Below are 13998 nucleotides of genomic sequence, written 5' to 3'. Positions count from 1 at the left end.
TAACAAACCGAATGAAGATATGTTAATATAGTGATTTTTAACGTGTATTGTCTGTTTATTAGTGTACGTGTCTCTTGTTATAATGCAGCTAGGATATTATCATTGTCTATTAATGCGTCACTAGCGTTGAAAATGCCAGCCGGAAAGTCAACTGATCTCTTTGCGATTGCATACGTAAGCAACGCTTAACGGTGCGTGTAGGGCGTGTGCGCTGATATCTCCTGGCATACTGCAGGCTGATAATCGTCAGTGTATCGATGGCGTCAAAATTAACATTGAAAATGCCATCGGAAAACGAATCCGATCCGCATGTAAAGGACAGCATGAATATGAATATTAAAAAAGCAGCGAGAAACTTTGCCGATTCCCACGTCACAGATCGCATACACAGACCGTATACACGGTATGCCGCGTGGGAGGCGTGCGTGTCGCCTTACGAGTGCGTCACTGGCCATGACACCCTATTCCTGGGAAGCACGGCATCCGGTGCATTGACTGCGGCTACGAAGTGCAGTGCTGCACACGTCGCGGGCGTTACTATTCGTCCCGCCCGCCCACACCTCGCTCAGCGACGTTTGTATCGCGGACGAAAACGTAAGACGTGCGCTTCTGCGAACCACCTGCCGAGCTTCCTGGCCAAGCCGGATGTGGGGATTGCAGTGAGCGACAATTTCCCGTGTTTACCAGCGGCGGTTTCCCGAGAACCATTGTCTGACGCCGTGGACCGTGGCGTGACCTTGGCCATGGCTGGACGACGTTAGTGAGTTACACACTGCGAGGCTTGTTTACAGGTTATATATGTTTGCTTCCAGGGCCCTGCACCGTTGCCAGCTATCGGCCGCATATAGCTGAAATGCATGTATACGTAGTGTGATTTACATGGCCAGAAGGGGCTTGGTTGGGCCATTTTGTGAAGCGTGTATTTGTGCGGGTGGAAGGAGGCAACCTATTTTCTAGTTTACCTTTGCGTGCATCGCCACAAGTTTAATGTTACCCTTCCACGATCAACGGAAGGGCCATGCCATGTTCCGTGTTTCCTTTCCATTCCGTGCAGCCCCGCCCATTTCTATGTCATGCATTATCAAGGCATGACTGTGCTGACTTGATTTGCAAGAACTGCACGGCTCAACGTCTCCCTCCTCTGCAGTTTGTTGCCACAAGTGACTCCGTTAAATATTTCACTGTAGGTGGGTCGCATTAGTAGATATCGTGCGCTGTAATTGGCGACTCCGCTCGGCAGTCTCAGCGCGGATAATGATCGCAGGCTCATCCTGAGCCCACCGCCGGCTGAGGTTTGGATCATAGCCCGGCGCAAGCTCTGCGGGCTTATCTGGTCAGGACCGTGTGGCCGGCTGGAAACATGCACAGCCGAGGCTTAGCCCGTCGTTCTTTACCCGCGTGCGCACTCAGAGCGTGTTGCCAATGCCGTAGTTATGTTTTTTTAAGATTAAGTTTCTTGGACATCATGCGTCATCTGTTCAGCCTCGGGATAGCTGGGTGGTTGCTCGAGATTATATGTTTTCGACATTCGCTGTGCTGTCTCGTGGGTGCATGGAAAAGAGCAGTTTGGCGGGGAAGAGGCGTGTGGATGACGCATGGGAAAGCACGAATTTAGCCGGTAGTAATAGCTCGTAATTTAGCCCGTAGTCAGATAAATGATCGAACCTAGACCTACTAGAAGTGACTGGAAGGGAAGAGATCAGGATTGTTTTGAGTTACTGCATGTTTTCGGGGAGCGGTTGCCAGATGATTCACAACAAATTGGTTGCGCAAAATGACCAGCATATTCAGAAGTATACGTAAGATCGACTCACGTTATGATGACCTGCGTGTTCCGAGCCGATGATAACTTCGTTGCAATCTGTCACGGCAGTGGAAAGGTGAGAATCCCAGATGGTGAACGTGCCGAAGGTTCATATATTACCCCATCCACGCATACCTGGAGTTGATATGTAGAGGTACTTTAACCGACCCCAGTCAGGACCTCCAGTAGTGGTGCCCAGACAAGGATAGCTCCCGACAGGTCGTGGCAGGTCGTGAAAGCTCCCGACAGGTGGTGACAGGACGTGAAGACTCCCGGCAGATCGTCACAGGTCGTGACAGGTCGCGGCAGTTCCCGACAGGTCGTGACAGGTCGTGACAGGTCGCGGCAGCTCCCGACAGGTCGTGACAGGTCGTGGTGGGTCGTGGCGGGTCGCTCCGGTAGGTCCAGGTGGCGCCTTCAAATGCTGCTGAGTGCCAACACTGGGTGAATGTTTGATACCGCATAGAACCGCCTCATTGCTTACTGTGCGACCCGGTTGCTTACTGTGCGACCCATTGCTTTCTACGCGATGCCGGACCCGGCTGACTTGTTGCCTCTGTAAATGCCGCACCCTGCAGTGCACAGCAGTGCACGGGTTACGTCGCTGACCCGGTGTGTTTCTTGTGCAAGCTGTGCTGAAGGCCTTGCCAACGGGGCTAAAGAAAGCGTTGCGGATCTGATTGAACCAGGAAAGATTCCACTTGGTGACCTGGGGCAGACCTCCTTTCAAGAGGATTGTACGAGTATCGCATTGTTTTCTGCGTGCTGTTCTTAAGAGGATTTTGTGAACAGCTTGTCGGCCCTGCCAGCCTCACAGTGGTTACGCCCCGAGTACTACCGTTTGCTGGACGCATGCCTGGATTTCCCAGCGACGGCGCGCGACGAGCCGGCGACAGATCGGGGTGTGAGAGTCCAGCTCATCAGGGCAAAGAACTTCGTTGTCGCACATCAACTGTAGCCAGGGCTTCTGGAGCACACTCCTTACCCTCACGAACAGCTCTTGCTGAAAAATATGTCCTGTCAAGCTCCTGACCCGGCTCCCAACTATCGGGCACGTCGCCACCTAAGCGTGATGCCAACCCGGCTAAGCAGCGAGCCATGTCATTCATTTCAACATATTGAAGTCCTCGATTTACCAGTTTCAATAACATATCTTGCAAAATATATCGAAAGTTTTGCCGCAGAGGAGCTGGTATGATTGACCTCAAGCTGGAAATTGAGCTGTCTTGAAGTGAAAAAACATTGCTATTACAACAAAATGGACATTTCGATTTCCCGTCACGCAAAGTTTTCGAAGCGAGACTGTGCCGAAGTGAGACTCAGATCTAAGCGTTTCAGCAAGCAGAAAACCCTGTGGTAAATCATGGTGAAATGTGATGATTTGCATTCTGGGGCGAGCGTGCTCGGCGCAGGTGCTCTCCGTATTGACCACTGTGATATGCAGTCAGGTGGTATTCCCCTCGCTTGTGCTTGAGGTCATCACTCATAGATCTCACTCGCAATAAGCTGCATTACGTCAACAGTCATGTATTGCTCTAAAAACGACGTACAGGCGCTGCGAGGTGGCAATGCATACTCCACGGTGCGTATTATATTTCACCCGAGTTAAAACACCAGTCCACTTAAGAAATGGACGATCAACGCTTCAACCGTCCGAGCGAAGGCACATTCATGTTACTCCCTTGGAGCTCGCGCGGCCGATATAGCTGTACGTTTAGCGACGCTGTGTATATCTTACGTCTGTGACGAGCTCGCGGTTCGACCAAGAACGAACCGGCATAGGGCGCGCCTCGTATCACAGCTCAGCCCCAGACGTCGAAGCACGCGCGGGCGGAGGCTGCAGCGTCGAAGTTGACAGGCGGCCGGCCGACTGTCGCTAGAGGATGGCTGAGGACTGAGGACTGAGGACTGAGGACTGAGGACTCGGACACTCACCGAGCACCGCCGGAGCGGGAGCGAACGCGGCGAGGCCGGTGCTCCAGCGCCGGCGCCCGGCCGTCCCGAGCCCAGACGATGTGCGTGCCTACGGCGCGGCTAGCGACGTCACGGCCGACCGGCCCGGTGGTGCTCGGCGGCCGCTCCCGACCCAGTGCACCCCCTAGCTGGCCTCAGGCTCAACGACACGGCCCCAGAAGAGCGGCACGCCCGTCTTGTTGTCGCGGATGATGAAGAGGAACGGCCGGTCGACGCGGAACTCCTTAGCGTTTCGGTCGCGGTTGACCAGCGTGGTGGTGACGGCGGCCGCCTCGGTGCCCGCCTCGTGCACGTCGATGACGGCCTGGTGCAGCACCTCGCTGAGGAAGAGCTGCCGGTCCGGCGACATCCGGTTCAGCGCAGCGCGCGACTCCTGGAACAGGTCGGTGGCGCCCATCGCCTGAAGTGCGTCACGCAGCGCCAGCGAGTGCTCAAGCTTGAAGCGCGGCAGCCAGACGGAGATGTTCACCAGCTGCATGTCTTCGAAGACGCGCTGGAGCCGGCCGCCGGCCAGGCTCCGCTCCATCCGAGCCAGCGGCTTCTCACCGGCTTCATCCGGCAGCATGATGTACATGGCATAGTCGCCGCCTTCGTACGGCAGCGCCAGCGCCTTCATGCCCTGCGACGGGTAGTTGACGTACGGCACCTCCAGCTGCGCGAACATCATCGTCGTCTTCGTGACCCTCTGCGCGTCCGGGTGGAACCTCAACTTCCTGGTCAAGCTTGGGTCGAACGGGAACTGCCAGGAGCTGTTGAAATAGACGACATTGGCTCCAATCATGCGTGTGTTGCGCGGCGGAGGGCTGTCCAGCAGGCGCGGAATCTTGCCGTTGGTGTTGTCGCCTACCCACTGGTTGATGCGGCGCTGGGCCACGGCCGGCTGCTTGCCGAATTCCAGCTGCTCTACGCCCGCCTGGTAGAAGTCGCGCGCGTCGCGCATGTAGCGCTCCTGTATGGTGAACCGCGAATCGGTGAAGATGCGGTTAGCGATCTGGACGTTGATGCCGCGCGCCTCGCGACGCAGCGAGGTCAGCTGGATCCCGCTCTGCTGGTGGATCAGCAGGTCGTCCATCTCAAACGGGTACTTCAGCACCACGCGCAGCTGCTCGTAAGTGTTGTCGGTGGAGCCCAGCAGCAGCATGTTCAGCACGCTGACGATGGAGAAGGGCGACATTACCATGTTTCCATCGCGCAGGCGGAGGGAGGCCAGGTCGGTGGCGAACTCGATGATGGCTTCGGTGATGGTGAAGCGGTCGGCCGCGCGGGTGGCGGCTCGCTGTGGCGGCACCTGACGGCGTTCCCGGGCCGAGCTGGTCGCGGCCGAGCAGCCGAGAGCCGCCAGCAGCAGCAGCGCCGCACCTGCAACGGAGCAGAGGCCGTTCAGCGGCACGCGTCACCGGCCGGGCCCGACCGGCTCATGCCGCCCCCTCACGTGTCGGCACTGGCAGCCCTGCACAAGCCGTGATTCCCTCCCGGGGAGCGCTCCTCGGTGGATCCGCCTACAGCCAGATTCAACGGTCACGGAAACTCTAACCTGGTGCACGCGGTGGGGATGGGTTCCGCAGGTGCGCCGTTAGCATGTCAGATCGCACGTGGGTAGGCATTTAAAGGTTTTAAGGTCAGTTCAGTTACAAGGCCTCTGCTTACATCAATGATCCGAAATGCTCCATAAACACAGCTCCAAACGTAAAGTTGTATGACCATAACCAACGCTTGCTTGATAACTTCGCTGAACCAGCACTTCCTAGTACATTGAAGGTCGACCATTGCCAGGATAAGAATTCTCAGCTCATGGTGCCGAAAAACCAGGAACTCAAGGCCCTCCTTGCTCATAAGTGTAACTCCTGAATCCCGAAGCGTTCAACGGCGTTGTTCGTTTCATCTTGTCATCTATCTGGCTAGCTTAAGTTTTATAAGCCGTGAAGGTCTTTGCCAGCTACCTACCGGTTTGGGATTTCCAGCGCCCGGAGCGATAAAAAATCCGCCAGCCGACCGACGAGGGCCGAGCAAAACATGCCCAGGTGCTCTGATGCGGCCCGAGCAATTTAAAGTCACCGGCTTCGCATCACTGCGCCTACCCGGCCTCCACATGAACACCCACGATTGTCAATATCCGCATGCCACGTTCGTTTACCCGGCCACGTCTTACTTCCCCACCTGTAATTGGCCACCGGTCTCTCACCTTGGTGTGCCCGTGCGAATGCAAGCAGCGCTCTCCAGCGGTGTATGTCAATCTCCCATTGGGCCCCGCAAGCAAAAAACCGGTAACGCCTCCTGCTGAAGCGACGGCTGCTTGAAGCCCGGGCTAGGAGCGAATCGCGTAGGCGGTGCCGCCACGAGACCACCCACTTTGTGGACACTGACACAGCCCATGTACGGTGGCGCCGGCCGCACCGACGAACGCGGCTCACCTGGATTCATGTTTCGGTAGTTTTGCACTTCCAGTAGCGTTCCGTCTGTCTGCGCGGGCACCTGTCTCCAAGCTGCCGCTGCTCCTCTGCGCTCCCGCGGCGACCTCTGGCGGCGCACTGGCGCTAGACGCGAGTCGCGGCGACCTCTAAAGGCGGCCGCCGGCGGCTCCGGCGTTCGGGTAATTCCAGTTCTGCTCGGCCGCTGCGCGCCTGACGTCACGCGCGGCCGGTGGCGCCTCCGGCGGTGTCCCGTCTTACTGCGCCAGCGCAGCCTCGGCACAGCCGGAGGCGCCAACAGATGACCTAAATCACGACACTGCACATGCCTGCATGGGTCAGCGGGCGGAGGGGGGGGGGGGGGGGAGTTCGGTGGTCAAACGGAACACTGCGGGGAACTATCGGAAATCAGCTCGAAGCTTTGCATTTCTGTGATGGATATGATCGGTAGTTAGCGCGAAACAACACATTTCAACAGATACGTTGGCTTGAGTCTCAGTACATGGGCCCGAAAATCTAGGTGGACTTGATATTCATTTTGTGGTTTCCCTACAAGTCGAACGTTGTACCTTGAGCAATCCAACTATGTATATCCGATCGTATCCAAGATTGTAGCCTTCTCCGCGATCATATATATATATATATATATATATATATATATATATATATATATATATATATATATATATCCGTCGACCGCAAATTGACCTGAGTTAGTTGCCCCCAAATTCCAACGAAACATATCAAAGAACGTATCTGTCGCACAGGTGCCGAGGGAAATCAGGACCATTCTGAAGTCATAGATGCAAATGGATGGCCCATGTGCCGGGAAAGGATTATTGGGAATAGGGCGGCTGTCATCATCACTCAAGTATTTAGTATTAAGTATTTGAAGTATATAAGTAGTGAAATGTTTTTGCGCATGAATTCCTAGCTGGCTCTGCAAAGACACTTCAGCGGAAATAATGTGAGATCAGTGATGATAAAGATTGCAAAAAACCTATTTCGGACAAATCAAACCGTGTACCGGGGCACGCCAGGAAGTCAAATAATTACGTCTTCCGATGTCATCAGCAATCAGACTGCGATGAAGCAGACGACTTGATGATGCGTGAAACACAATCGAGTGTGGCGCGACACGCCGAGTTCGGTGGAGGCCGCGGTAGTATCCTTGCCGAGGCGGAACCCAATTCAAGGATGGTGCACGCGCCGGACCATTTCAAACACGACAACCGAAACGATTTCCAGCGGGCGTCTTGATTTTAGGGTAGACGGTATTAATTCGAACCATCACACATCCAGTACATAGCAAACCGAAAATGGCTGCATAAATACATGCTTAAAATGGTAGCCTTGCACAACTGTAACTATTGTTGTAACAGCAGCCTTGCACAACTGTAACTGTTGTTGTCACTGTAGCCTTGTACAACCGTAAAATCTGGGTCCGGTCGGTGGACATGAACAACTGGGTACGTATTCACTATGCAACTGGACATACTTCCGGACAACATGTCGGACATGGGCACGGCGGTGTAAACTGGTTCTGGATAACTAAGCGTTCAGCCTTCCGTCATGAAAGGAGAAAGGTTCGATTGCAAGCAATGATCGCGTCAGCAAATAAACAATGCACCGTGCACTGAAGCAAACGAGTGCACCGGGTCAATCTGGCGGCACTGCACGAAGTTACGGCGTGAAAAGCTGCGCTCAGCAGCAGCCTGCAGTAAACACACGAACAGGTAAGGTTCAATGGCCACTGTCCAGAGCGGGGACGGCGGATTAGGAGAGGACAGAGGGACACATCCTCCAATTGTGAACAAATTTAACGTTCGCCCTCGGGTATTGCATGACAAAGAATGGGTCGATTTTGCCCCAACGAGGCTCTGACGCCACTGACTCGTGAGTCACAAGCCTGTGGCAGAATACACTATCCAAGGAAGGCAGTGGCATCACAACACATATAACATGAATGGCGTCATCAAATGCAATGCATTTTCTGTCGTTTGAGCATTGTCCAAAACGTAAGCGCTCACTTATCAACCTACTTTATTTTTTGCTCATTGGTTTGAGAGTCACACATGTGTGAAGCGCAACCTACAAAAGACTTGATTAAGCGCATTTGGATCCCTCCGCCCAGAGACTTGGAAATTCGAGTAATTCCGATGAAATGAATGACATGAATGCCTGAAAAATTGTAAATAAATAATGGCGTATGTAGATTAATTTCGCATGAAGAATTGCCAACGCCAAGAAATCAGATAAAAACAAATGCGGTACGAAGAAGTGCACATGCGAAGACGTACGATAGGAATAACTGGTACACCAAGGCAAGACCATTCACACTGAAATGGTGGGAAAACGTCTGGATTGCACAGAAATCCAATGTGTTTGGCGCGAGAAGTATTACTTTCATTGCTGTGAAGCATAGCAATGAATGGCAAAGCTTGTTTGGGCCCAACAATTTCTTTCCTTTGAGTTTGAAGGGTCATACTGGGGGCAAGACATCTATTATGATGCTGTGACTGCGCCACCATTCAAGGAAAGAACCGTTATACAGACCTCTTACAGATCATCATTTAAACCGTCGAATGCCACAATCAGATTGACTTATTACAAAAACAGTAAAAACCCGAAGCGAAATCAGAATGCTTTGTGCAGCTCTGCCCGGCTGCCTGTCCAGGCCCGGCCGCTCCGTGCTACAGGACTCCGAAACATTAACAATACTTACTTCATGAACGCGGCGCTGCAACGTCTGAGCAACATCCGTGCACTGCATGACTGCTTCCTACGAGACAAGAACTCGATAGACATCAGCACGTCCACCTCCGCCATGAAGGGTTCTCCCATCAGAGCATTTCCCACGCTAATGCGAGGCCTATGGATGGGGTGAGGTCTACATGAGATGAGGCTGACCGGGCGCTGACCACCTCCCCGTTGAAGGTACAAATCAGTGGTTTGTGGCTCGATTCATGGACTGTCAACAGCAGCGCGCGCAAGAGTTCCTCACGTACCTGCTGGAGGCACGGGAACGTGAACGGCGTCATATACCAACCCACGCCCGTCACCACCCGCATCCATGACAGCCTCAGTGCCAGCCAGAGGCCGCTGGAGGTCTGGAAGCGTTTCCTGTGCTTGCGAACTCGAAGTTCGTTGACCTGTTCGTCGGCCAGCTCAAGTCCACACTGCGGCGCACGGTGTGTGGCCACGCATCCATGGCGGTTGAGCCGTTCTCGGACCCGAGCCTGTCGATCCCATTCATAACGGGCCAGTTGCAACTGCAGAACTGCTGTGACATTTCTACCAACAAAGGGTGCTTGACGGAGAGGAAAAGCCAACGTGTTCCACGCGCCAGAAGCGTCGGAAGTGCTCCAAGAACTTCATGATTCAGAGGTTCCTGCGTGTCTCCGTTGCTCACCTGAAGTGCTCCTTGCTGCGGCAGAGTCAGTGCGGAGACAAACTCAGTACCACAATAGACTTCTCCACCAGCGGCCCGGACCTGTCGCCATACTCTGTCGTACCGGGAGACTGGAGGTGCAGCCTGTAAGACGTGACACGCCATTCCGCCGTGGCGCATTCAGGCCACTACGCGGCCCAATGCAAACACCTCTATTGGGACTCTGGCATGAGTACAATGACTTCGGATTCCAGCCCGTTCGTGTGCGCTGCGCCAACAGCTGTGGGGCACACATGCTGTTTTTCGAACTGTTCAGTCGCTGACCTGGTGTCGACCTGAAAGTTAGTACTCGAAGGACTTCAAGAGAATTTCCCACCTCCAGTCCAGCTTCCCAATCGCTGTTGCAAAGCTCAGTTACTCCCATGGTGCGGAATTCTGTACGTTCAAAAAGTGACAAGATGTGATTTTAAACGAAAGCTGAAATACGCTATCACGACGCGTCAAACATTGCAAGTAGCTGAGGTGGTTGTGGTGTTTAAACAAGCCCAAACAGGAAAAACTTGTTCAGCAGTGGACGTACTAATATGGCCGATCCTAAAATCATCATACAAAAGTTTGACAGCGACCTTTCGGAGCTGAAAAATAACACAGTCATCGTTAAATTTAGACGAAAAATCCAGGAACTATGCGTCTTATGTGCAGCTGCTAAGGTTGCAGCGGGCAGCGAACTGAACGCCAAGGTGAATAAAAGGTTGGCTGGAGTACACCAATAAAAAACGCAAGAACAAAATACGAAAAGAAATGCCGTCAGGTGACTAGCATTAGTTGACTCAATGTATCATGCCATCAATGAAGGCTATGCAAGAATAATGCTAGGAAAGATGAGAGCAGCAAGATCCACATGAGCGGGGAAGCACTAAAAAATGGTGCAGTGACAGACAATGTCACCTCACGTGCACTGTGAGCATCATGACAATGGGCAAGGACCAAGATGGTTGATGCAGATGAGCCAATGGTGCAAGCTTAAGATTAGGACAGTGAGAAATGGGTCTGCATACATCAGAAATAAAAAAGATTTGCCAAAACGAAAATAAATTATCATTGGTGGTAGAAACGTAGATCAAGGCAACAACTATACATGAATTTGTTTTCAACCAAGACATGCCATTCATTACAGCCACCAATGATGTTGAGATGAGAACCGTCTGGCGAATGCAGTGGCGCGTATGAGAAGATGAAATACTGACGTGGTATTTCAGAAGTTGATGCAATGTTGACAGAAGCGCAGCCAGAGCCATGGTAAGCGGAGTCACTGCCTTGACAAAAGACCCCTTATGACGAGGGATTCCTCCCCAAAAATCCTGGGATGGGGCACACTTGATTTGGAAGAGGCAAGACTTTTGCGTCTTACTTTTATTCTTACCTTCGTTAACAGGCGTTTGGGTGGGGGAGGGAGGGGGGGGGTCAACTTGACCCCACCTCAAAGGTTTTTCCCAAAATCATTTCCGAACGGCGCGGTGTAGCCGCAACAAACTTTGCGTAGCTGCAGATAACTGCATAGCAAATGTTTTGATATCAAAATTGAATCTGCCTTGTAAGGTTGCTGACCTATGGCAGGTCAACTTCAGGCCATGGCTGTCAGCGAAGGTCATTTCTGACGTTTCTGGCGAGTGGCGACATGGATTCAACAGCGTGCAACATGGATGTTAGACGAAGCCATACATGTCTGATATAATTTCTTGCGCAATAAACTCGTTTATTTTAAAATTACCACCAGTCCCATTAACCTACGGTCAGGAATGAAGATCAAAACGAGGTCAAAACTATCCTGCTTTTTAACTCGAGTGCTTGGTTTTATGGGGGTCGTTTCTGGTGTACATTTGAACTGGTTAGTGACAGACATGACAATCAATAATGAATGAATATCTAGATTTATAAGTGACAGACAGACATGTTCCACGCACATTTTAAAGGTCAGTGAAGTTCATTGATCTAAGATGACCCAGGTCAACACTGTGTTTTAGGAGCACACCACGTAGCGCAAACCCTGGCGCTCATTTCGATGATAGGCCTAGTGCTGTTCGTCGTTGGCACTGTTCTTTATCTTTGCACTGTTTGCATTTATTTGCGATTAATGTTAAATAACACGCCACTACAGCCCCGCAGGCGGCCAGAAAACGCCTTTGAGCTTGTCACCTGCCGCGGAGGTTCTCCTCGGGTGAATGGCGAACCAAGAAGGTTGACCCTCACTGAAAGGGTAACATTGGAGGCGTCTCTCGTCCTTAAAGGGTAATTAAAAGGGTAACTTTCGAGGTGGCGGTAGATGGGAAGGGTTTACCAGTGGATGGACGGTCGGCTTCCCTGGTCACCTTCCGGAAAATGGTACAACAAACTAGACGAGCATCCTGCAAAGGGTAGCAAGAGGCAGTAATTCATCTGCAGGTGGTAATATAGGTAGTTTAGTCCCAAGATGGCGGTAAATGCAAAACCTTTACCACCCGATGGGTGGTGAAAAAGTCTGTATGCCTCTTTCAGACATGGGGCTTAAAACGTCAAAGTGCCGGTGTCGGGGTATTACCGATCACCAAAACGACAAAACGCAACCAAGAGCACAACTTGTTGGCCCTGCGTAGCTCAACCGGTCAGAGGACCTGGCGATCCCAGCCCATCTTTGGCGTGATTACGAATCGAATCGCCTTACAGGTCGCTCGCTGGGGCTCAGTCAGGATAGTCTACATGGAGAGCGGGCACAGCTCACTGAGAACGGATCGCAATCTTATCTTTCAGTCCGGAGCCATGATATGCCCGGAGCCTGGAGCCCGGTAACGATCCGTCTGCAGGTGATGTGAGTAGGTTAGAGACGGAGGCAAATACGAGCGTTTACCCCCGGCGGGTGGTGAAAAACGTCTGTGTGCCTGTCACACACCGCGGTTTTACGGGCTGGAAAATGGTAAAACGTTTATAATGTGGCGCTAAATAGCTTTGACCATGCGCGCTCGCGCGTGTGAGAAAAAAGTGACGCTCGGCGCTGCGGCCCCTGTAGTTCGCGCTGCAGTCGGTGGCCGCGTGTAACGCCTGGCGGTGGTCAGCAAGCGCACGAAAAACATGACGTTTCTGAAAGAATCATCTTCGAACGCAGTAGCACATCAATTCAGGCGTTTAAAGGCAGTCTGGGAGTCCCCTTCACCGGTGTAGTTTTTAGAAAGATGCATTTATAACACGGCAAACGGGATATGCTGGTGGAACTGGACTATGAAAAGAAGAACCCCCTTTCTGTGTTGCTGTTACTGTTTTATTTAAGGGGCAGACTGGATTTATGCTGGTGAAATATACGCCACGGTGTTATTCTTGAACGGCGCGAATTGATTTCAAAAAAAACTTTCGGAAGCGTTATTTCGCGACGGCCGTTCTCTCGCGCCCGGTGCCCGACGCCCGGCGATAGATGCAGCGGTTTCACGCTGCGCTCGGCTTCGGTTTCAGCAATCAGTTTCATGGATACTACAAGCCCAGCAATATCTGTTCCTGCTCCTAAGATTCCTAAGATTAATTTCCCTGGTCGATCGTGGAAAAGGATGAACGTCCTCAGAAATGCAAGAGTTGTTTACTTACCTCATTTCGATCAATTTTATTAAACGCTAAAGAGACCCTTTACCTTTGCCGAGCAAGGGCTCGCGTGAGTAGAACACCGGAGTTAACGCTATTTTCCCGGTCAGGAGCTGAAGGGACATTCCGTTTCGGCGCGGGGCACCTACTTTGATGGCACGGCATCGGAGCCCCTGGTCGTGACAGAAGCCCTATGAGGGATAATCCTACATGTGTCCCCGTCCCTGGCGTGGGAGGCCCTCTGACCCAACGAGTTGGTCCCGGATCGACGCAGGGGCGTCTTTGAAACAAAAACATCCCTTCAAATGGGATGCAGGGTTGCTGTGAGATGTTCGGTGCTGGAGCTCTTGACTGGCACAGGGCCCCCTCCACTGTCTCGTAAGTTCTCATCATAGGTTTCACTTTTTCATTGTCCGATAGCCCCGACCAACGCAAAAAAACTATATGGCATCCGGTCCCATCCCCGTCTCTACCTAGCAAATGCTCCACTGACCGACTCGGGCCCCTTGCTGACACAAGATCCCTTTTTGGATTGTGGGTCCCTGACCACACAGGGAACACTCATTGTTTCAGAGGCCACGACTATAGCGAATCGCGTGTCCCAGCCTTGATATGCCTGGGAAATGGACCCCAGATCTCAGGCCGAACACGGAGCCGACTGTCCGATTTTCGTGGCCTTTGGCCAAAATACAGGCCCGAGTACTCCCAGGAGGCCCTCAGTCGGTACGAGAGGCCCTCTGACTGGTATTTGAAGTCCTGGCTTTGCGGGCCGGTGTTCTTAATATGGCCCACCGTCAGCCCTTCGAGCCCCCCGATTG

The 13998-nt window shown here is 52.6% G+C and overlaps 1 protein-coding gene across 1 annotated transcript; it reads right to left on the bottom strand.

Annotated features, from left to right (window-relative positions):
* Positions 1 to 3315: 3315 nt before the first annotated feature.
* On the bottom strand, positions 3316 to 6323 carry LOC119112502 (serpin B3). The gene is made up of 2 exons (XM_037236701.1): positions 6190 to 6323; positions 3316 to 5137 (listed from the first exon to the last, which is right to left on the bottom strand). The coding sequence occupies exons 1-2, from the start codon at positions 6197 to 6199 to the stop codon at positions 3903 to 3905; spliced, it is 1245 nt and encodes a 414-aa protein (XP_037092596.1). The 5' UTR covers positions 6200 to 6323; the 3' UTR covers positions 3316 to 3902.
* Positions 6324 to 13998: the final 7675 nt, after the last annotated feature.

Source organism: Pollicipes pollicipes, unplaced genomic scaffold, assembly GCF_011947565.3.
Source record: "Pollicipes pollicipes isolate AB1234 unplaced genomic scaffold, Ppol_2.1 Scaffold_7261;HRSCAF=8764_pilon_pilon_pilon, whole genome shotgun sequence".
Lineage (NCBI taxonomy): Eukaryota > Metazoa > Arthropoda > Thecostraca > Pollicipedomorpha > Pollicipedidae > Pollicipes > Pollicipes pollicipes.
The sequence above is the reverse complement of the archived record's forward strand: the minus strand, read 5'-3'. Positions and strand labels throughout refer to the sequence as shown.